The sequence below is a fragment of the Equus asinus genome, chromosome 25, assembly GCF_041296235.1.
Source record: "Equus asinus isolate D_3611 breed Donkey chromosome 25, EquAss-T2T_v2, whole genome shotgun sequence".
In the NCBI taxonomy this organism is placed as follows: domain Eukaryota; kingdom Metazoa; phylum Chordata; class Mammalia; order Perissodactyla; family Equidae; genus Equus; species Equus asinus.
In genome coordinates, this window is record NC_091814.1 from 17,656,003 (window position 1) to 17,679,525 (window position 23,523).

A 23,523-nucleotide genomic window follows, 5' to 3' on the forward strand; every position below is an offset into this window, starting at 1 on the left:
CGTGACGCCCGCCACCGGCCCCGCCCCTCCGGGGACGGCCGGCTCCCTCCAGGTCTCCAGACCCAGCCAGGCGACTCTTACAAAAGGCCCTTTGGTAGAGGCCCATACTCGGGGGATGCACACACACACAAAGAAGTTAAAACGTACATTATGAAACAACTATTTACACACAAGAAAGGAGGAAGTGATAAGGGACACATGGAGGACCGGTAAAGTGAGTAACAATTTACTCAAGGCTGTTTACTGTTTGTGATAAACTAATTTGGCCAAATCTAATGAGGAAACCAGGAAACGGGCACCTACCAAATCCTCCCCCAAAACAGGACTATCAATGATGTTCACCACTTAATAGCAGAAAGAGCAAATTTTATTAAACGAATAGCTACAATGACTTGGGCTCTTGAAAACAGGATCCGTTCTCAAAGACTAGATGTTACCAACATTCGAGTTAATTAATTAGAGTTCCGTATGTATTTTAAACATAAGTGAATAAAAGATATTTAAAAACTAGGTTGTTTTGTTTTAAACAAATGTACTACTCTCTGGACAGGAAATGCTAAAATTCAAAAGTTTTCAGGTGGCCTTGAATTAAATACAGAAATAAATGAAGGTACTATCACTATACTCCTCTATTTAGGCAGTAGACACAGGCACTAGAAGAAACTTTACACTGGGAAATTTTTCTGTTGAAACTTCTGTCCACTGTTCTTTTTGAAGAATGTTTTTCCAAATATAATTTGTATTTCTTTTAAAAATACGTTTCATTCACACATTCCTTTTAACCATGTTCAATAAAGGAGAGCTAGAATACGAAATTGGAAAACATCCAGCGTAATAATCCTTTGTTTTCATCTGGACTTTTAAGGGTTGACTTTGGAAAGTCATAAATCTCTCGGAACTGCCTGAAAACTTTTAGGTCCACATGTGCATTTTTCTGATGGGGTTATAATTTCATTATACTATGAGTAAAAAAGTTTATGAATTTTAGTGTAGGGTGGGTTGTGGAAGGAAAAACAGAAACCACAGGCAGAATATTTATACATTTATTTATAATGAAATTATGGTCTAAATATTTACAACATATAGGAAACCAGAGGATAAGTTTGTACAAAGCCAGCCTGCAAAGTATTCAAATGTGCAAAAATGACAGTTCAGTATCTCAAACTACTCCTGGTTCAGCAGACTAGCTCCTTCACTTTCACACATCAATATTTGATACAAAAAAGTTCTTTTGGCAAAACCTGTAATGCCAAGAAAAAGGACAAGTTGCAATTTCAGTCACTAAGTCCACCATCCTATTGCGAGCAGTCAAATCTCTCTATTTTAGCTGCAACCAGTTCTGAGAGAGACAGACCACTGTGTTTCGTTTCTGTGATGAGTTCTGACCAGCCTTTGAGCAGGTAGTTTTCTCTGACCCAGTTGAAGACAAGGAGCTTAGAAGAGCAATAAAAACAGCAATGGCTATCTGAGACAAGTGTGCCTGGAAGTGCCAGCTTTGGATCATCCCAATAAAAAGACACAATAAAAAAAATAACTTCATTTTCCTACCCAGGATCCAGCTATATCCAATAGTTTTAAATTAGTAAAACTGCATTTTCCAAAACAGAAAGAATCCAAAAATGAAATAGGGATGAGTTCTTAGTACTGAAAGGAAAAGGGTCTTAAAATCTTTTCCCCACTAATAAATAGTAAGGCTTTGTTTATAACCAGTTATTATCAAAATTCACCAAACAGTAATAAAATACAAATAAAACTTTATGTCAGAATAGGGGTGATTCATTTGGAAAAGGCTGGACCAGGTCAAATGTATACTGGAAGGACCCTGTTGGGATGCTTTGTTGAACAAGCACATTTCACCAACTGTTAAAAAGCTTCTGAGACAAATTTGTGATTCTAAGTAAATTTTAACAGATGCTATGCCACTGCAGAAATAAGGATGTTTTAAAAAGAATGGAACTCCTTTAAGAAAGAGGACACGGCATCCCTAACTTCTGCAAAGGTCCAAGATGTTCCCAGTACTGGCCCCAGAGTCTTCTTAAATCAAATGCATGCATTATTGCTAAAGAAGAGTCACCGAGGGTCAAAACTCTGTTCCACTCCTTCCTACGGGGCCATCCAGAATGGCATCTGTTGTTTAGCTCGTGGTTGTGATGAAGGGTATTGATATCCCAAACTCCAGCCCTGTGGAAAACTACTTGCATTTTTATGACCTCCGTGTTCCTCCTCTTCATCAGATGAATCTGCAGCATAAGCCACCAAGCCAAATCCCTTTTCTGTAGTTTTCATCTTCTTGACCGGATAATCTAGAATAGAGAAAAACAACCCCAACCCCATTCCCCACCAAGGAAAAAAAAAAAAGATAATACCATAAATTCGTTAATAAAAAAAAGATGTTAATTGTAAGTGGTTAGTTGGACACCATTTTGAGGTCACAGGGTCATGGTCACCCAAAAACGTTGAAGATCACACGAAAAACAGCACCAGCATCAGCAAATGTGAATCCACCAGAACCATGTAAGAAAACAGAGAAAGAAAAAAGAAACACAAAAAAAAAAAGAAAAAAGAAAAAAAAGGAAAGTTAGCAAGTGAGTCTCTGGAGGCTATTTCACCTTTTAAAGAGTTAAAAGAAAAGAAGTTAAGAAAAGAAAAAAACTTATTTTCTTCTGTTCGTTTTTATGACGACTATGGGCAAAGAACAAAAACAATCCCATGTACCTCTACAGGAATTAGAGTTCTGGGGTACGAGTAAGCAACATTTTTTATAACAGCCACAGGCTGACCATTCCCGACGAATAGAGCTATGAAGGGAGACAGGGCTCAGCTCCCAACACAAAGAAAAATCCGTATTTATTAAGTCTGTATCAGATTACCTCCAGGTATTCAGACAACAAAGACAACAAAATTTTGAAATGACCTACCAATCATTAGTATTTCCTAGGTTTTTAATGTCACTGATGCTACGTATAAAATATAAGTCGACTGACTCTTTTCTAGACACACGTCGGTTGAAAATATAAGGCTGTGTAACTATATGCTGTCCATATAAATAAAAAAAAGGTATTCTCATTAGCCAGTACATTATAGAGGTTGGATTAAACACGTGAATGAGTCAGACCTAAATGAACATCAGATTAGAAAACTAATAGCTTAAGACCAGTCTTAGCCACTCCCTTGTTCCCCCAGCTACACCTTACTCACCATGGCTCCCCGTTAAGGTCCCAGATCCATTCCTTTCATCAGACTCTGTTTTTATTCCAGTCACTGGAAAGGCTGGTGGAGGCATCAACTGCCTGTTAGAATAAAAAAAATGAAGTAGTCTTTCAGACAAATTCAATCAATCTTTAATTTCTCCAGTAGATAAGAAGTAGGATAAACAATACAGTCTACAGATAATCTTTCGAGTTTTTTAACCATTAATTTCAACTCTTTGCACCAGACCCCCTACCCTTCAAGCTATTATCAAGTTATAAGATCACAAGTCCTGTCCACAGAGCCAGGCCATGCCAAAAATAGAATGAACCGTAGTGGAAGTCAGCTCCCTCTTATGAAGTCTAATATTATAATATAGGAAAGGAGAATTCATTGGATGGCAGGCTGAACTCCCATTCAAGTACCCCCATCCATGATATTCTATGATTCTAAGTAGCAAAAATGGCTTGATTGTGTAACACTTCTGTTACTGCCTACCCTTAGGAAAATGGCCAAGAGGCAAACAATGAGAGTAAAGGAAGATGCCTGACTAAGCATGTTGTGAATTATCCAAAGCTGAATGTAACTCCTCCTAAGACTGTGAAAGGCAGATCGTTACATTTTCCATTACTGCATCAATTATAACAAACAGGGGCTTGTTTGATCCAAATGATTTCACTTTAGTTTTAGAACATGGAAGCTCATAGCAATGATCATTATTCCCACTAATGGTGCAAATATTTGAATATACTCATATAATTATGTTTCAATCAACTCACCTGTCCCTCTCTCGCTCTTTGCCTGAGGAACTTGCCGGCTTCGATCCTGCACCTTCAATCTCATTCTGACTGGAGAAGCCTGTACCTAAATTAGTCATATGAATGGGTCCATGCTATGAGCAGAAAAATACAGTGGCATTAGCAAATCTACAACTGCTGTATTGACTTTAGCTCCTTAATGTAACTGACAAGTGCCTCATCTTTCTGATACACTGCAGTAAGCTGCACTACATAGCTCTTTGGGATCTGGAGTATAACTATAGCTGAAGTAGAGATGATTTTTCTCTGGAGGACTTGGTCAGGGATGTTATGATTCATTATGCTATGTCTATTTTCAACTATCCATAATCGGTTGGAATAAACCTACTATAAACTACAAAAATGTTTCAAAGTTTATTTCAAAGAATGCTTCAAGGATTCTAGCAAAAAGTAAAGATGCTTTCCCAGTGAAATAAAACTGCATCAAAACTACACGCTTTAATAATCTTTAAAAAACTCTAGTGAATGACTGTGTTTATTATTATGTCTAAGCACAGAATCATTCCATTTCTGGCCGCCTTTTTTTGGAGGGGAAAAGAGAACAGTAAATTGAAAGCCAAGGTTTTCAATACAAACCATATATTGGTAGAATATTAGCTTTTGGTGAGATGTGTAGGGAAGTAAGAACTATCAGAGGCTTTCAAGAGTCTGTTGTATGAATGAGAGGAAGTGCAGAACTCTACAGAACTCCTTCCAGATGCTGGTCATAGGAGATTCTCTCTAGGTGAAAGCTTTGTATTTTCTTATCACTCTGACCCCAAAGACAAAACCCACCCAAAGGGAATCACTCTCGTTTCCAATTAATCCCCCAAGGATAAAAACCTAATCTAAATGGATTCCAGAAGGCAGAAATCCTAGCACTGGGAGGACAGTTGATATAGATGTGAATTTATCTTTCTTTAAAGGGAGAATATAGTAGGATAAGATGAGGAAAGTAAGACAGGGTATTTTATTTAACCTGGTATCCAAGAAGTCCAGATTCTCGTTCATCTGGTAGCTCCTCTGTGAATCGCCTCTTCTGTGCCTGGGGTTGAGTTGGGAGTGGGGGCTGGGGCTGGGGCGGGGGCTGGGGCTGGGGGCCAGCAGGCAAGGCAGTTTTGACAGGAGCAGCAGGAATAAAAGGCCCACTCATCGGACTCTGGGACCAAAACAAACCAAAGGGAAAAAGGTGTGAGAACGTCCAACTAATGAATAAGTAAACAATGATTACAATATACTCTAATGATCAGTATGTATCAGACGAATCTTTCATCCTCCAGTCCTTAGTTTCCTCTATACATAATTTGGTAACAGTATCGCCTAGCCTTCCCACCCTCATGGGAGGGAAACATGAAATTGACAATCTCTACAGTGCTTTGAACTCTCAGGAAAAACCGGTTGTGCATTTGGGCTCTTAGGAGCAAACACGACCATTAACAAACAATAAAAACTCCAGCCACTTACTTAGTTCAGAAGTTATCAAGCAAGAACATTCTCTTATTTAAAGCCCTTAAATCAATGTGATTAGCTCTTTTGGGGATCACAAATCCTGCTAATGTTTGTGGCAAAGGCAACTTCATCTACCACTTCCATGGATAAGCTGTTAAGTCAAAAGCAAGGCTGTCTAATGTTTCAAGAGGTTGTTCCAAAAAGGAATAAGGGGTGACCAAAAGACAATATATATTAGAGAAGACAAGCACTTCTAAAAGGAAAACTCTTATTACCAACAGCTAATACTTATGACTGCTTGGATCATTTTACTTAACCCTTGCAACTCTTTCAGATATTATCATTATGCCCATTTTATATCTAAAGAAAACCAAAGCCTGGATAGGTTAAGTTATATCCCAAGATCATACAGCTCAAAAATGGGAAAGCATGACAAACCCTGGCAGTCTATCTCTAAACCCCAACTCTTAACCACTCTGCTATATTGCTTCCAAATTACAAAACAGTGTGGCTCAAAGCTGGAGAACTATAGCTCTGCCTAAATATAAAAAGTAAAATAAGTATGACTAGGGACCACAAACAGAATTTAGTTCACCAGCCCTTCTTCATTTCACACTGTACAACCCTCTTCAGTGCTCACAGCCCACAGATAAGGAGGCTGGGCAATGGTTCGAGGCTGCAGTTTACTCTTGCATGGGTACACTATGAGAGGCCCACAGAAGGGCCTGCCATAAATCCATTACCATGCTCTCTGCCTTGTCTCTAAGGACTGTATATAATCTACCTAGATGACCCGGCCACCAACTGTTTTCCTAAAATTCTAATTTCTTTTATACTAGCTTTCATGATCCTTAAGTTTGGAAAGTTCACATCTCTTGGCCTAGGAACACCTGTACATAGTATAATATTTCTAAGACTAGTGTCTCAGTCCCAATCATTTAGAGGTGTGGAATAGGCCAGCGCCCTTGAGCCAGACACAGGCAAATGATGGCCCAGAGTACGGCCAACTATGATTCTGGCCTGCCACCTGTTTTTGTAAATCAAGTTCTACTGGAACACAGCCATTCATTTGGTATTGTCCACGGCTGCTTTTGTGCTCCGATAGAGTGCAGTAGTTATAGCAGACTGTACAGCCCACAAAGCCTAAAATATTTACCATCTAGCTCTTTATAGAAAGTTTACCAACTCCTGCTGCTATTCGGTGTCAAGACTTGTGAAACCAACCGTAAACTTCAGGATGAATACGCACATGTACACCCTATCTCAAGGAATTCAGGTGGTTTGGTGGTGGGAACACAGGAAGACAATATAAAATACCTCACATTACATATCATTTCTGAATACCACCACCACATTCCCACCCCTTGCCTGCCCCAGTTTTTCCTAATTCAAAGGCATCATGTTTCATATCCTTGCATCCTACCTGTCCAGTGCTAGCAGGAGGCTGCACTTGTGTTATCGGGTATTGTGTTGGCACAGGGGGGACTCCAGTAGGTAATGCTGGCAAGACTCCAGGTGCCAATGAAACAGCTGGTGGCACTATGCTTGGTACTCCATAAGGAGGTTGAACTGGCTGCTGAGGAGGGGGAACAACAGGGTAACCAGACTGATAGCCATTGGATGGATAATATGGTGGTTGAGGAGGGACACTACTTATAGCAGAGGGTTGTGTATAGCCTGAGGGGGAAGAAAAAAAGTGTTTAATCAGCTGCAGCAGAATGAGACATTTTAGCTGAATATTAAACTTAATCTCTAGGGAAGAATAACACTGAGGCATGAATTACCCTAAGTTGAAGGGAACATTATTAGTGCCCTGGCACAGTTAGGCTAGCCTCAAGTATATTTTATGCATAAATCTCACTACCAAAACATTTTTTAAACACTTCAAGATACACCCACCTGGTAAAGGTACAGCAGTATTAATCTGATTCACAAATCTAGAGTATTCACCATGAACCTGAAAGAGAAGGGACAAAATTAATATGAGACAGTCCCAATGCACTGAGTATTTATAAAGATCCAATTCTACAATTCAGGACCAAAGCAATTAGGAATTGAAATATTTCCATCGATGTTTCTATCAAATTCAGACTTGTTTGATCTAAATTTTAATATGGCACACCTATAAATTAAGCCAGGTTTCGGGAATCAGGAGCATGGACATCAGGAGCATCCTAAATCCTCCAAACTAGATCCAATTCTGGGGTACAAATCATTCAGAGTGCCACAGAAACTAAGCAGTTACGCAATTTCTAAGTTGTCAGTGTAACTGTTGAGAATTCATTCATTCTTTTATCTGCTGGGTGACTTGTTCTCAAGGAGCTCATGGTTTAATAACGGTTTAGCACGGCCCCTCTCCAGTTCTTCATTATTAGCATCTTACTAAGTCCATAACTTCAAGTAGCAACAAAGAAACAGATGGGGAATGGTCAGGGAAGTTATCTGGTATAAGAGATAGTAAATTAGGTTATCTCACAAAAGCAAAGTAAACAACAGCTTCCCAAAAGGGCACCATTAAATACCAAATAACACAAGGTTGAACATATTCAACTCCCAAACCTGATATCCTTTAGGTGATATATAAACAACCCTATGATTTAATTTTTGGTTATTTGATTACAGAATGAAAAGAATGAATAATCAAATAAGCAAGTATCCCAAAGGCAATGCTAACTGGTTTAAACTATTACAGCTCTAGCTTTACTTTAGCTAAAGCTAATATTAAAAAGAATTTGAAATGCCCATCATAAATGACTTGACCAGGATTAAAAGTAATATTTAAACAGCTGAAAACGTTAAGATTTTATGATACTAATGTAATATAGATTTCAAAATTGCATATTGAAACAGCGCCTGAAGAAATGCATACCAACTGTGACTCTGGCTAGGGGAGTTTGACTTCCTTATAGAGAATGGTAGTTGCTGTAATGGTGTAGTGGTTTGAGTAGTGTCCCCCTCAAAACTCACGTCTTCCCAGAACCTCAGAATGTGACCTTATATATTTTGGAAACAAGGTCTTTGCAGATGTAAGCAGTTAAGATGAGGTCATACTGGATTAGGGTGGCCCCTAAATCCAACAACTGGTACCCTTAGAAAAGGAGACAGACACAGAATTACAGGGAAGGCCAGATGAAGATGACAGCAGAGATTGAAGTCATGTTGATACAAGGCAAGGCAAGGACTGCAGGCAATCACAAGAAGCCAGGACACAGGCATGGGATGGCTGTTCCCTCACAGCCTCCAGAAGAAATCAACCCGGCCCACACCTTGATTTCGGACTTCTTGTTCCCCAAACTGTGAGAAAGTAAATTTTTGTTGTGTAAGTCACCCAAGTAGCAGTAAATTTGTATGGCAGCCTAGGAAACTAATATAGGTGGGAAAAATAGCTAAGACACAATCCAAAATGGCAGCAGCTCTTCTGAATGAGTATCAGACAGACAAATATAACTCACTGTTTGCAAGAGATTCTCACAGAGCTTCTTGGCAGCAGCCAGACCTTCTGGTTTGGGATGACTGCAAAGAAAAAAGAAACAAAAATTCAAAGAGGAGAAAAATAAAAGCTAAAGAATTCTACTTTCATTTTGCATGCAGTTTTATAAATTGAATATAGTCAATGCAGCACAAATCTAAGCTTCTGAAAATCACAAAATAGGAACACAAAATGTCAGAGAAGTCCTTTAAGATATAACTGGTATCATCACCACAAATATTTTCTTGGTCTTTTTCTGAATAGTGATACTTCTTGATATAAAGAGAAGATATTTTAAAATAGTGTCATAGGTTTAAACGAAAATTATTTTAGGCTCATCACAGCTCATTTTAGGATCACACACTTGCGTAAAACCCAAGGACTTGAATACTAAAAAGAGAGAATTCCACCTTCTACTTCAACAATTTTTAAATAGCTTTTTTTTTTCTTTTTGAGGAAGATTAGCCCTGAGCTAACACCTGCTGCCAATCCTCCACTTTTGGCTGAGGAAGACTGGCCCTGAGCTAACATCCGTGCCCATCTTCCTCTACTTTATATGTGGGACGCCTACCACACCATAGCTTGCCAAGCGGTGCCATGTCTGCACCTGGGATCCGAACCGGCAAACCCCAGGCTGCCAAAGTGGAATGTGCGAAGTTAACCACTGCGCTACCGGGCCAGCCCTAATTCAACAATTTTTATTAACTAATCATAAAGTGATTAAGTGTTTACCTTAGTTCCTTATGTTACTACTGATTAAGCCCATTTTCTCTTACTCCTGAATCATTCCTGCCTGTACTGGTAAGTTGAACAAGGATTCAAACGTCTTCAGCCCCATCCATTCATACCTGATGTAAATATACATAGGTTCAAAAGCTTCTCGGCCAGATGCTGGCTCAATGCAGCCTGAACCTTTGCCTCGTAGGAAGACTTTGGCACCTGTTTCAATCTGAATGTGCTGCAAATAGGAGCAGCCTGGACCTTCCACTTTCTCCTTCACATTAAAAGTGGGCACAGCATGTTCTAGACCCACGAACAACTTATCTTGAACATAATGCATCTGTAGAAGAACAGAATAGCCCAGATTAAACAGAGAACACGTAATTAAATCCTAATCTTGATATTAAGCAAAACACTTTAATCTTCCAGATACTTTTAATAGCTTCCAGAATAAGGACCCCTATAATTTCTACCAAGAGTCCATAGACATAAACACTACTAAGAAGCTTAATTTAAGCAAAAACTACATATTCCACGTACCTACCTACAACACTAACACCTTACTCTGTTCAGCAAAATCTATTTAAGAGAGAAAAACCCAAGATCAAACAATGAGTAAGCATACCCACTTCCCTCGACTAATTTACGTTAATAAGAAATCATGGCAAAGACAGTCTCCTGTAAAACTGGAGTGGAGTGTTGGGTAGTACAGTCAGCCCTGTGATACTCTCCAATAAGGGCTGCTCTCTCCAACCCCTTTTTCTAGGAGGATTGTATCAGCCGAGTCTTGCTTCATCAGACTCAGCCTTCTTAGTCCTCCAGCTGCCATCAAGTTTGCAAGTATAAATTCAGACCACTAACTTCAAAATGTACAATGTGCATACTCTTTGATCTATCAATCCTCTTCCTAGTGGATATCACTATAAAGAGATGTGCGCTCAGCTGTTCATTACATCTTGGAAACCTAAATGGTCCCTTAACAAGATAGCAACAGCGGGTAACTTTCAGATTGGAATTTCAGGATTTTATTATTTTCTTCATACTTTCTGTATTACTTGGCACACATCATTTTTACAGAAATGATAAAGCACTTAATAATCTCTCCACAAAACATACCCCTGACTGGAAGGGAGGCTTCTGGCTAACAGCTGGAGACAGCTGTGCAATAGGCGCTGGCTGGTGATAGACAGTGACTGTTGCCCCATTAAAAGTTGGACTCGTCCCTGTGGCAGCCTTGACCACCCCATTGGTGATGATTTCTTTGATTCGGTTTACAGCTCCTACGGAAAAACACAGATAGGAAGATACTATACCAAAGAATTGAATGAACTGATTAGTACCCAGTGATAAATGCAAGCCAACGCTCAAGCATTAACTCATTTTATAGATCACCCAAGTATTTCGCTCCCCATGCATATCCATGAGTAGTTCATAAATAAGAGGAAAACATTCAGGAACAGCCTGCTAATTTATTACATACAGGTCTCTACTTTGCCCTTCACAAAAAGCGATATGTGAGCCAAAAACATTACTTACTGTCCACTAACTCCCGTGTCTGGCCCTGAACGTGAAGATATAATGGACGATCCCTATAAAGAGAAATATAAAGATGATCTCAAACTGGTCCTAACCAAAAGAGCCAAATGGGTCTTCAAATGTAATTTGCAACGTTTAAAGTTTCCAAACAAGTAAAAGGGACTATATACGTAATAACAGCTATTGCTAGTTAATTTCTAAGACCATGGTTTTACAGCGGGTAAATAAATAAAATTTTCTGGTTATCCATTCATGTGAGCCTAAAGTTAACTGGCTCACTTATGGATCAAATCTGTTCTTATGGGCTCATGAACATTAATACCCAGTCAGAGGAGAAAACCAGTGTTTGAGAACAGAATTCCCTTTTGTTAGTTATCTAATAGGTTATGGGTAAATCGGCTCTTGGCTGCCCAAATTAATGGGTCCAGAGTGATGGTGGTGGGGCTGGCCCGGTGGCGCAGCAGTTAAGCGTGCATATTCCGCTTCTTGGCGGCCCAGGGTTCACCGGCTTGGATCCTGGGTGCGGACATGGCACTGCTTGGCAAAAAGCCACGCTGTGGTAGGCATCCCACGTATAAAATAGAGGAAGACTGGCAGTAGTTAGCTCAGGACTAATCTTCCTCAAAAAAAAAAAAAAGCGATGGTGGCATATAGATAAATTTCTTTAACGGCCTACACCAACTGAGAAGACTCTTTAGATTCTAAATGTAAAGTAGCTTAGATTCAGATTTTTTTTTTTAAAAGATTTTATTTTTTCCTTTTTCTCCCCAAAGCCCCCCAGTACAAAGTTGTATATTTCTCATTGTGGGTTCTTCTAGTTGTGGTATGTGGGATGCTGCCTCAGCCTGGTTTGATGAGCAGTGCCATGTCCGCGCCCAGGATCCGAACCAACGAAACACTGGGCCGCCTGCAGCGGAGTGCGCAAACTTAACCACTCGGCCACGGGGCCAGCCCCGCTTAGATTCAGATTTTGATTATAATAGAGAAAGTGATCAATAACCATACAGTAAATAAAAAGCTGTACGTAGAAAATAACTCTTTAAAGACAAAAATGTTCAAAACAGCAACTAGCACATACACAAAGTTGAAATACACTCTTGGTTTGGGGAGCAAATTTTGGCTCCTAATTATATTCGGTTTAAGCCAATGTTAAAAACGTTGCATTACCTCAAGTACCTTTCCTCAAAAACTAAATAATGGAAGCGATGAAACTAAATTGAGATGAAATCTTTACATGGATAACCTATAACCATCATAGAGGCATTAAGGAGCTTGATTAAAAAAATTTTTCTACAGGGAGATGACAACAAAACATGAGCCCATTTCTTGAAAGAAATATTTCCAGATATTCAGAAATATACTCATTAAATATTCAGAGTTCAGAAGTATACTCATTAAATGTTAACATTTGGGGCAGGCCCGGTGGCACAGCAGTTAAGTTCGTGCGTTCCGCTTCGGCAGCCTGGTGTTCACCGGTTCAGATCCCGGGTGTGGACCTACACACTGCTTGTTGAGCCAAGCTGTGGCAGGCATCCCACATGTAAAAAGTAGAGAAAGATGGCCACGGATGTTGGCTCAGGGCCAGTCTTCCTCAGAAAAAGAAGAGGATTAGCGGCAGATATTAGCTCAGGGCTAATCTTCCTCAAAAAAAAAAAGTTAATTATCATCTTCTTTTACACTTCATGTAATCTGTTTCCTCTAATAAAACCATTAATTGTGAAATAAAAAACCAAAGAACAATAGGATAAATAGCTGCCAACACTTCTTACATCTGTTGGAGATGTCCCAAATTCTGCAATAAAGCATATATACACACACACACATATATATATGAAGCTACTAACCAAACATTTACACATATGCTCTAAGAGTGAAAAATATGAAACATACGTCCAATCCTTCTTCAAGGCAGAGGACATGCATACATACCCTGGTCCTACTTTGGCCTTCTCCTCAGTTGTCATGAACCTCCCTCGAGTTGACACTGCAGCCCCACTAAGTCGGCTGATCTAAAAAGCAAACATCTTATTAAAACGATGATGTGGCAATTGACTGATTTCAATGACAGGTAACAGGATAGATTTTCCCTATTCATTCACTCCACCAATAAAGCAGGAGTGAGTTCTCGCCCCTATCTGAAATTTCAGTTCCATTGCTTCCTACTCAAACCAACCCAGGTCTCTTCACCTTCACTAAGATGTTCCTCTGCAATTAAATTAAACCCAATCCTGACTTTGGAGACTATGACCCACCCAAACCCACTAATAAATATCTGACTCTTGTTTGTCTGTTTAGAGGTCTTGTCCTCCCGAAACTACACCCACCCACCACCTTCCCCAAAGAGGCCCAACATCTTCACACCTCATCTTGGGTCTGTCCTCGAGTCAGCAAGTTCCTACACGTGAGAGGCACATCATTGATCTCTACTTCAGCGACCACCAGGTCATCCTTGCTTTTATTGCTAGTTAGGCCTTTGCCAGGGGCCTGAAGCTACAAAAAGAGAAATCAGATTAAAAAGTTTAGAAGACGAAATATCTTTTTTTTGTCTAATTTGTTGTCAAACGCCCTTTCCCATGTACCACCGCCTCCCTACCTTTCCTTTTACCTGTCTGCAAACATACTTGGAAATACTCCTTGGTCATTCTTCGTAAGTGAGATAACAAGCAAAGAAAACCTCACTAAAATGACACCCGGTAGTCAACTTACTTGAAGGCCATCATTAGATTTCTCTATAACCGTGGCTGTGTACGCATTTTTATGATCATATAATTACACGAACTCTATGGACCAGAACCTGCAATCCCCAAAGGGAAAGCTAAAGGGTCGAGTTATGACCCTTTACAACTCAATCAGCTAGCTGTATGTGTAGTAAAATACAGGGTAGAGCTAACACTCAGTGCAGAGTCCAAGAGGCCATACATCTCATTCAGGCAAGAGAAAGCCGCCTTTGTGCCAACACTATCGTCACAACACATCAAATTCAACTAATTCCATCCTTGCAACGATCTCAAAAACCCTTCAATTGTATCTAATTAACATCTTATTACTCCCTTTATTAAGGAAGAACAAACAGAATAGACAGACAGCCAGGTAAGATCCCAAAATCTGATCTAGTTTTTCTCAACTTAAACTACAGGCAATTCCAGATAGCTGGATTTGAGTGCTACCTGAAAAAAATCTTAATCTCAAAATGGCCTTCTTCCACCCTTAGCTACCCTGGACCAATGTCTAGCAAATCTGCTCAAGGAAGGTAAAACACAGTTTCTTTGTGCATTAGGTGCATTTTTAAAATGAGAAGGCAAACTAAATAGACTTGACATCATCTCCTTACTTCTGCTTAGCCCTTTACAGTACGCATTTACACATCTTATCTCACTGAATCCTTTCTTTTCTGAGGAAGATCAGCCCTGAGCTAACATCTGCTGCCAAGCCTCCTCTTTTTGCTGAGGAAGACTGGCCCTGAGCTAACATCCGTGCCCACCTTCCTCCACTTTATATGTGGGATGCCTGCCACAGCATGGCTTGATAGGTGGTGGCTAGGTCCGCACCGGGCATCTGAACCAGTGAACCCTGGGCCAGCGAAGTGGAGTGCACAAACTTAACTGCTGTGCCACTGGGCCAGCCCCACACTGAATCGTTATGGTCACCTTTAAAGTCATATATTAGTGTTGTCCTACAAAACTTTCTTTGATGACATAAGCATTCTCTATCTGGCAGCCCAACATGTGTGCCACTAGCCACATGTTCACTAAGCACTTGAAATGTGGCTAATGTGACTGAGAAACTAAATTTTAAATTTTACTTTTAATTCAATAGCCACATGTGGCTAGTATCCACTGTACCGGACTGCACAGGTAATTATTACTATCAATTCCATTACAGATGAGGACAGAGACTAAAGATGTCAAAGCCACACAAACAATCCCTGGGGATTCTGGGTTTCAAACCTAGGTATTCTGATTCTAAACCCAGCATTTATGTACCATGCTGCCTCCTGCTGAGTTTACTATTTTAGACTACCTTTTAGAGGAAAAGAGTAAGTCTAAGTGGTTAACACCAGTAGGAAGGGTTTTAATATTTAAGGAGCATTCCATCTCCATCAGTGTGCTTTTAATATTTCCTTGTAGACCTTAGAAACGGACACGTGACTCACACAACTTTGCAAACTACAAAACTACTATGAACAATGAACTTCCAATTCACTAAAAGTTCTCACTAATTCTGCAGAACTTGAATATTTAAGCATCCAGACAGGTTATGGCCTACTGATAAACATTCTGCTGATGTTGTCTACTAATGAACCGGAAGGCCTGTAAAGAACTTCGTTTTCTTTCTTTCAGCTCTGATGAGGTATAATCAACAAGAATTATACATATTTAAGGTGTATAACTTGATGTTTTGATACACGTACACACAGTGAATTGAACATATCCATCATCTCACATGAACTGCATTTTCAAACACAGGAACTTGTCACTTCATAGGTACCATGGAAGGCAAATTTTAACTTAAGCCAAAAGAATTTTTTTCAAATAATAATTACAATGGAATGGGCTGCCTTGGAACACAAGGAATCCTCTGAATCTACAGGCTTTCAAGGAAAAGCTGAACACCCAAGTGTCTGAGCTGACTCTGAAGTCAGATCTGTGCCTACCATTTATAGACCTTGGACAAGTTACTTTACATTCACGACCCTAATTTTCCTCATCTGTAAACTACTGACAATAATCCATTCCACAGCATTGCTGTAAGGATTTTAAGCGCAAAGCATGCATTCTAGCAGTAAAAACAGCCACTGTACTCATTATCCTGTAGGAAGATTCTTGCATTCTATGAAATGACCAAATAATTTCCTCAAATAATGTGAAAACAGCAAAACAACCCATATATAAATTATTCACTTTAGTTCATGTTTAATTGTACTTTAGTTAGGCAGTCACTAAAAATCTGAATCTATAGATTCTAATTAAAGTCCATGTTTTAAAGCTCGCTTGCTTTACCTGAACTTCTCTTTTGACTTCAGGGAGGTCATGTATCAAAAACGATTATTACACCATTGCTTTCAATGATTATATAGATAGAACCTGGGCTGAACTAAGAGACAAAATGAGCCATTTGGTCCAGAAATGTAATCAGTCCAATCAAAATTGCCTCCTAAAAACAACTGGGAAACTATCATCTGATATATTCCAAAACTAAGTGATGTTGAAGTTACTGTATCCCCCGTTTTCTCCTTCATTAACACAACGATTGTCAGATTACAGAATTACAAAATAACCTGAATTAAATGAGCAATTAGCAGAGTCCCTTTAACTCCAAATACCTTCTCAGCAGCATTCTGAGTTGGTTTCAGCTTTCCTTTGGCCATGAGCATGGCATTGATCTTGGCAGCCACAGCAGCCGCAGCATCCAAGGCTCCGGAGGGAGCAGCTGTGGAGCCCCCAGGGCTTCCCCCACTGCTGGTAACCTCCCCACCTGGGGCCGCCGGTGGGAGGAAGAGAAGGGGGGCTGGAGCTGGTTGGTCCCATTTGCTGCGGCGCCTACAGGAAGTAAAAGGAAAATATTGGGACCCAAAGCTTTTATTTATATTATTTTCCCTTAATACACCTTAGCACCCCATCTCCTTAAATAGATAATTCCTGCACTATTTCCCCAAATGTTCCCTTCTTTCAACCCTTTTCCAGAATCTACTTCCTTTCTACTCCACCATCTCTATCAGAAGACCCCACTCGTCCCTCATGACCTCGTTTTCGCCTTCGCCTTGGCTCGGCCTTCCGAAAGTCCCTGCTTTCCTCCGCCCTCTGATCCCCGTCGGCCGTTTTCAGGGCCCCAGGCCTGTCACCATCCTTCTCCCCAAAACTCCGGCCTTCCAGTATGTACACTTGCCACTGAAGCGCCCCGCCACCCATGCGCATCTTCCCATGGTCCCTCCGCACCCCCGCGCCCCATGCTCGCTGCGAGGCCCTCGCCGAGAAGCTTTACCCGCCGGCTCCAGGATGTGTCGCGCTCCCCGCGGACATGGCGACCGACTCTGCTCAACCACCCGCCAACTACCCCACTACCACCTTACCGTCACTTCCGCCCCCAACGCCCTTACGCACAGCCTCTTCCGGTCGTGAGGCAGGGCGCTTCCGGTGAGAACGTCTATTCCGATTGGACTCTCGTTGATTTCAAGGCGTCTGGCGTTCTCGGAGACAGGCAGGGTGTGATCTTCCTGCTTGCGCCTTGCCCTAGAGGAAGATGGCTGCTAAGTCTCATATCAAGGCGGAACGGCGCGAGGACAATCCATTTTTGTTATGGGCAAGTCGGTAGCCTAGAAGACAATACGCATGAGTCAGGGAGTTAAGCAGGTTTTTCCCCAAATTCAGCTACGTTCCTTTGGAGTCCCAGCCTCTGATCGGGGAGAGAGCTTTTCTGCGACTTTTGCCCACTTCAGGTTACAGTTACCTATTTAGGAAAAGGGAAATGATTCGTCCCAAAGGTCATTTGAAGAGTTTCTCTTTTTTTTTCATTCCTCTGCGCCAAGCACTGTTTGAAGAGCAGGGCATATAAGGATGTAAAGATAAATAAGCCGCGGGTCCTGCCTTTCTGGCACTCACACTGTGGCGGGGTAGGCACGCGGGCAAATACATATAATAGGGTTGTATAATAAGCAAAGGTGAAGAAGATGAAATGTTCAACTTGGTGGGGCTTTAGACGCAGGGATTTGAAAGAAACGAAGCTGAACAGGCTGGATGAGGGCTGGAGAAGTGGTGATCCAGAGTAAGTTATGAAACATCCTGCTTTGGGATCTACGTACTTCGAGTTGGACTGGCTAGAGTGTAGGGGCCAGATCACGAAAAGCCTTCGCCCTGAATGCTGAGGTGTGTTCGAGGTGCTTGTGAAAGCCAGCGATTTCCAACATATGGGGTTTCTGGTAGCTGCAAGGAGTATCTAGATCGAATAAATAAAACACGATGCTATTTTTCAAATAAGTTTACATTCTGATATGATTAATAGAATACAAATTCATTAAAAACCGAATTTATAGTGTTTTCCTTTCGGCATTTAATAAATTTCCATACAAATGCCACGTTTATCATAGAGGAAACGATGTGTGTATAAATATATATAAAATATATTTCTTCATTCTTTTCTGTTGCATTGATCTATTTGTTCCTTTGCTATACTGTTTTTATTACAATAATTCTACATTTTAATATTTTAATAGCTGTTAGGGCGAGGCAATTCTCATTCTTCTTCTGTATTTCCTTGCCTATTCTGACAAGTGTACTTTTCAAATGAATTTTAGATTAAGCAGCATTGTTTTTCTTTTGCTTCATCTCCCCAAAACACAACGCTGTTGGGATTCTGATTGAAAATACATTGTGTTTATTTTTTCCTTTTTTTAAAATTGAGATATAATTAATATACCATAAAAGTTACTCTTTTTAGAAGGTTACTTTAAGTGTACAGTTCACTGGGTTTTAGGGTATTCACAAGGTTGTGAACCATCACCATTATCTAATTCTAGATCATTTTCATTACCCCCAAAACAACCCTGCACCCATAGGCAGGCAGTTCCCATTTCCCCCTGCCACCAGCCACTGGCAAACTCTAATTTACTTTCTGTCTCTATGTATTTGTCTATTCTGGACATTTCGTATAAATGGAATCATAGACTATGTGACCTTTTGTATCTGGCTTCTTTCACTTAACATGTTGTAGCATCCATGTTGTAGCATGTATCAGTACTTCATTCCTTTTTATGGCCAAATAATATTCCATGGTATGGATATACCACAATTTGTTTCTAGATATTTGGATTGTTTCCACTTTTTGGCTGTTATGAATAATGCTGCTATGAACATTCGTGTACAGGTTTTTGTGGGAATACATATAGTTTCAGTTCTTTTGGGTATATAACTAGGAATGGAATTGCTGAGTCATATGGTAAATTTGTGTTTAACTTTTTGAGGAACCGCCAGACCATTTTCTAAAGTGGCTGCACCATTTTACATTCCCACCAGCACTGTATGAGTGTTTCTATTTCTCACATCCTCGACAACACTTGTTATCGTTCATCTTTTTGATTATGGCCTAGCCATCCTAGAGGGTGTGAAGTGTTATCACATCGTGATTTTTATTTGCATTTCTTTAATAACTAATGATATTGAGCATCTTTTCACGTGCTTATTTGACATTTCTCTATTTCCTTTGAAGAAATGCCTACTCAAATCCTTTGCCCACTTTTAAATTGGGTTGTCTTTTTATTGTCGAGTTGTAAGAGTTCATTATTTTTGGAGGATACAAGTCCCTTCAGATATGTGATTTGCAAATATTTTCACCCATTGTATGGGTTATCTTTTCACTTTCTTTTTTTTTATAAATTGAACTTTTTTTTTAAAGACTTTATGTTTGCTTTTCCTGCCCAAAGCCCCCCGGTACATAGTTGTGTATTTTTAGTTGTGGATCCTTCTAGTTGTGACATATGGGATGCCGCCTCAGCATGGCCTGATGAGTGGTGCCATGTCCGTGCCCAGGATTCGAACCAGCAAAACCCTGGTCCGCTGAAGCAGAGCGTGAGAACTTAACCACTTGGCCATGGGGCTGGCTCCTCCCTTTCTTGATAGTGTATTTTGAAGCACAAACATTTTAAATTTTTGATTAAGCATTTTCTTTATTTTTAAACTTGGAGAGTATTGACAAGTTCACCATAATGATTCTTCCCACACAGGAATGTTGTATGATTTTCCATTTTTTGGAGTCTTGTGTTATGGCTTTCAGTAAATCTTACAGTGTTTTTCATCTGGATTTTGCTTCCTTTCTTTTTGAGTACATTCATAGGTATTTAAAATTTTTGACTTCTATTTTGAAAGACATTTAAATTGTTTTTTTAAACAAGTTACTCTTGGTATAAAAGAAATCTGCTTTTTTTTAAAAAAAAAGATTTTATTTTTTCCTTTTTCTCTCCAAAGCTCCCGGAACACAGTTGTGCATTTTCAGTTGTGGGTCCTTTTATCTGTGGCATGTGGGGTGCCTCCTCAGCATGGCCTGAGGAGTGGTGCCATGTCTGCACCCAGGATTCGAACTGGCAAAACCCTAAGCCGCTGAAGCAGAGCTCGAGAACTTAACCACTCGGCCACATGGCCAGCCCCTCTACTTATTTTTATATATCTAGCCACCTTGCTAAACTCTAAATAGTTTTAATAATTTTGTAGCCAGATCTCATGGACTGATAAAATATTATAGTGGACAAAGGCACATACTGCCTATGTTCAAATCCCAAAATCACCACTGATTTACCTGTGTGACCTTGACTTCATTTCTTTAACTTCTCTGCCTCAATTTCCTTATCATTAAAAGGAATATAATAATAGTGCTTACCTCACAGAGTTGTTATGATGGCTATATGAATTAATATATAAAAAGTTCTAAAAATGCTATAGATATGTGTTTCCAATTATTATTTTCTAGATTTAAAGTATAAGTTACAAGGAATGTAAAATTAATCTCTTCATTGATAATGTTTGTACCATTTAATTTTTCTTGGGTTATTTTTTTTGCATTATCAAAGTAAATGGTGAAAAATAGTGGTGAGTGAACAGTGAACATTCCTATTTTGTTTCTGACTTTAATTCCACTTTCTTTTCATTTTACGTTGTTTTTTATTTTCAATTAAAAAAGCATAGTGTTGATTGCCTTAACATACAGTTTAGGTCCTAGGGGATCTTACTTTCTCTGCTCCTGTTGTCCTCCCACCACCCTTCGCAGAGGCAGCAGTGTCATGAATTTGTTGTGGGTTCTGCTTTTTGTGTTGTGGGTCCATGTTTTTATATTGTTACAACACTGTACAGATACATAAACGATATACAGTATAGTATTGTTTGTGTATGTTTTTTTCAATTGAGGTGAAATTCACATAACTTAAAATTAACCATTTTAAAGTACACAAGTGAGTGGCATTTAGTGCATTCACAGTGTTGTGCAACAATCACCTGTCTCCAGTTTCAAAACCGTTCCTCACCCCAGAAGAATACCCTGTGTGCAATAAGCAATCACTCCCCCTTCCTCCCTGTCCCCCATTCTCTGGTAACTGTCAATCTGCTTGGTGTCTCTGTGGATTTACCTACTTCATGTATTTCATAGTCATACAGTATGGGATCTTTTGTGGCTGTTTTCTTTCACTTAGCATAACGTTTTCGAGGCTCGTCCCAGTTGTAGCATGTATCAGTACTTCATTGCTTTATATGGCTGAATAATAATCCATTGGATGTATATACCACAATTTATTTATCCATTCATCAGTTGATGAACATTTGGGTTGTTTCCATCTCTTGGCTATTGCAAATAGTGCTGCTATGAACATTCATGAACAAGTTTTGTTTTGTTTTGTTTTTGAGGAAGATTAGCCCGAAGCTAACTACTGACAATCCTCCTCTTTTCACTGAGGAAGACTGGCCTTGAGCTAACAGCCGTGCCCATCTTCCTCTACTTTATATGTGGGACGCCTACCACAGCATGACTCGCCAAATGATGCCATGTCCACACCTGGGATCCGAACCGGCGAACCCTGGGCTGCTGAAGCAGAACGCGCGCTTAACCACTGCGCCACCAGGCCAGCCCCCAAGTTGTTTTTTTTTTTTTAAGATTTTATTTTTCCTTCTTTTGCCCAAAGCACCCCAGTACATAGGTGTACATTTTAGTTGTGGGTCCTTCTAGTTGTGGCATGTGGGACGCTGCCACAGCATGGCCCAATGAGCAGTGCTAGGTCCACACCCAGAATCTGAACTGGTGAAACCCTGAGCTGCTGAAGCAGAGCGTGTGAACTTAACCACTCGGCCACAGGGCCAGCCCATGAACAAGTATTTAAGTACCTGTTTTTAATTCTTTAGGGTTTATACCTAGGAGTAGAATTGCTGGGTCATATAGTAATTCTAGATCGAACTTTTGTGGAACCACCAACCCAAGCAGCTGCACCAATTTCCATGAGGGTCTCATGACCTGCCTCAGAGGAAGATCAGAAAGTCCCTCCTGCACCTGCTGTTTCTCAAATTCCTTCAGCTTAAAATATTCAACATGCCACAGTGCTGTCTTTTGTGGTAGTGTGTCCTGAACCCCATCACTGACATTCTGTTTATGAGTTTTGCATCTGTATTCATAGGTGACATCTCGGTACTTTAAAAAATCAAGTTGCAGGTTTATTCCAGTTTTGAAAAACTAATTGACAACCTTTTCATTTTTTCTCCTGTGCTCTAAAACACTTTGAATAATTTAGGAATTATTGTTTCCTTGAAGGTTGGACTGAACTTCCTTATAAAAGCATCTGGATCTGGAAGCTTTTTAGTGATAGATATTTGAAAACCTTTTCAATTTCTTATGTGGTTATTCATCTGATCCGGATTCTATTTTTTCTTGAGTTAATTTTAGTCATTTAAACTTTCATAAAAAATCATCCATTTTACCTAGAATTTTAAATGTTGTGCATAAAATTTCGCTAAAAGTCTCTTATTCTTTTAATCTCATTTGTACGGCTGTTTCTTTCTCTTCTCTCTTTTTTCTTTTCTCTTTATTTTCCTTAGCCTTGCCAGGGTCTCATCTGTTTGTTTACCTTTATGAAGAACCCAGGATGTAGTTTTATTCATCAATATGTTCATTGATTCATCAATAGCATATTAATTTGAGGTTTTGTTTTTATTAATTATCTTCTCCTTTTGGGATTTCTTTTGTTTGGTGTGTTTTCTAGTTTCTTAAGTCAAATGCTTAATTCATTTATTTACAATTCTCTTAGAAAGTCTGAATTTCCCCAATAACATTCTCTATTCATACTACCAAGTCTGGTTTTCTAAACTCCATTCAACGACACTTTGTTATATTGCTAATTGAAAAAGTCTCTCTAAAGTGAAAGAGGTTAGGCTGAGGTCATTTTTCCTTCCTGTTTCATGCAGGGTAAAGAAATTTACGTAAGAATCCCAATGACTGTGCATTTCCTAGTGCTCATCTGGGTATTATTAGGCCATCTACTACCAACTGTAAAGCAGTGACAGCTTGGAAATCATATCAAACTCATGTGACTGGGCCCATATGTAACCTCTCTCAGTATCCTCTCCTGCCCCCGGAGACTTGTCACTCTCTCGTTGTTTCAGTGGTGCTTTCTGTCTACAATTCAGTCTCTTCTTCTCCAGATCGTAGTGCTATACACCCCTGAATCCATTTAGATCAGCCCAAACTTGGAAAATGCTAGACTGGGTCTTGCTGTTTTGCCCCAATATCCTCACCCATAGCAGTGGGAGTTGTGACGGGGAAACAAGAGAAGATGGAGAGTGGGCTTTCACAAGGCCTCCAGCATACTCACCATCCCGCTTTGGGGTACCACCTTCTATC

At 39.9% G+C, this 23,523-nt stretch overlaps 1 protein-coding gene and 2 non-coding genes across 5 annotated transcripts; all 3 read right to left on the minus strand.

Annotated features, from left to right (window-relative positions):
* Window positions 1-1,029: 1,029 nt before the first annotated feature.
* Window positions 1,030-17,282, minus strand: KHDC4 (KH domain containing 4, pre-mRNA splicing factor). 3 transcript variants are annotated; one of them, XR_011498302.1, is made up of 14 exons: window positions 17,143-17,282; window positions 16,484-16,700; window positions 13,522-13,650; window positions 13,090-13,169; window positions 11,161-11,213; window positions 10,741-10,904; window positions 9,753-9,964; window positions 8,888-8,948; window positions 7,335-7,392; window positions 6,859-7,112; window positions 4,966-5,145; window positions 3,969-4,053; window positions 3,199-3,290; window positions 1,030-2,303 (listed from the first exon to the last, which is right to left on the minus strand). XR_011498302.1 is itself a non-coding variant. In XM_044757709.2 (14 exons), exons 1-14 carry the CDS (start codon window positions 17,178-17,180, stop codon window positions 2,104-2,106), a joined length of 1,851 nt encoding a protein of 616 aa, XP_044613644.2. In that variant the 5' UTR covers window positions 17,181-17,282; the 3' UTR covers window positions 1,030-2,103. The 3 variants fall into 3 exon arrangements, 2 of the variants coding, with proteins under 2 accessions (XP_044613644.2, XP_070353995.1); XM_044757709.2 differs by having other exon boundaries at window positions 3,969-4,081; XM_070497894.1 differs by lacking the exon at window positions 1,030-2,303 and having other exon boundaries at window positions 3,154-3,290.
* LOC123280939 (small nucleolar RNA SNORA42/SNORA80 family) lies at window positions 6,049-6,183 on the minus strand. The gene has a single exon (XR_006520240.1). It is a non-coding gene; the product is annotated as a small nucleolar RNA SNORA42/SNORA80 family (small nucleolar RNA).
* On the minus strand, window positions 10,319-10,447 carry LOC123280941 (small Cajal body-specific RNA 4). Its single transcript, XR_006520242.1, has one exon. It is a non-coding gene; the product is annotated as a small Cajal body-specific RNA 4 (non-coding RNA).
* Window positions 17,283-23,523: the final 6,241 nt, after the last annotated feature.

Bases quoted from the DNA above. Each gene is read 5' to 3' on its own strand.
- KHDC4 (XM_044757709.2), bottom strand. From the start codon at position 17,180: ATGTCCGCGGGGAGCGCGACACATCCTGGAGCCGGCGG. The intron at 13,170-13,521 runs GTGTGAAGATGT...TTTGCTTTTTAG, and splicing joins GAGGACAGACCCAAGATGAG to ATCAGCCGACTTAGTGGGGC. The intron at 5,146-6,858 runs GTAGGATGCAAG...TTTTGGTCCCAG, and splicing joins CTCCTGCTAGCACTGGACAG to AGTCCGATGAGTGGGCCTTT.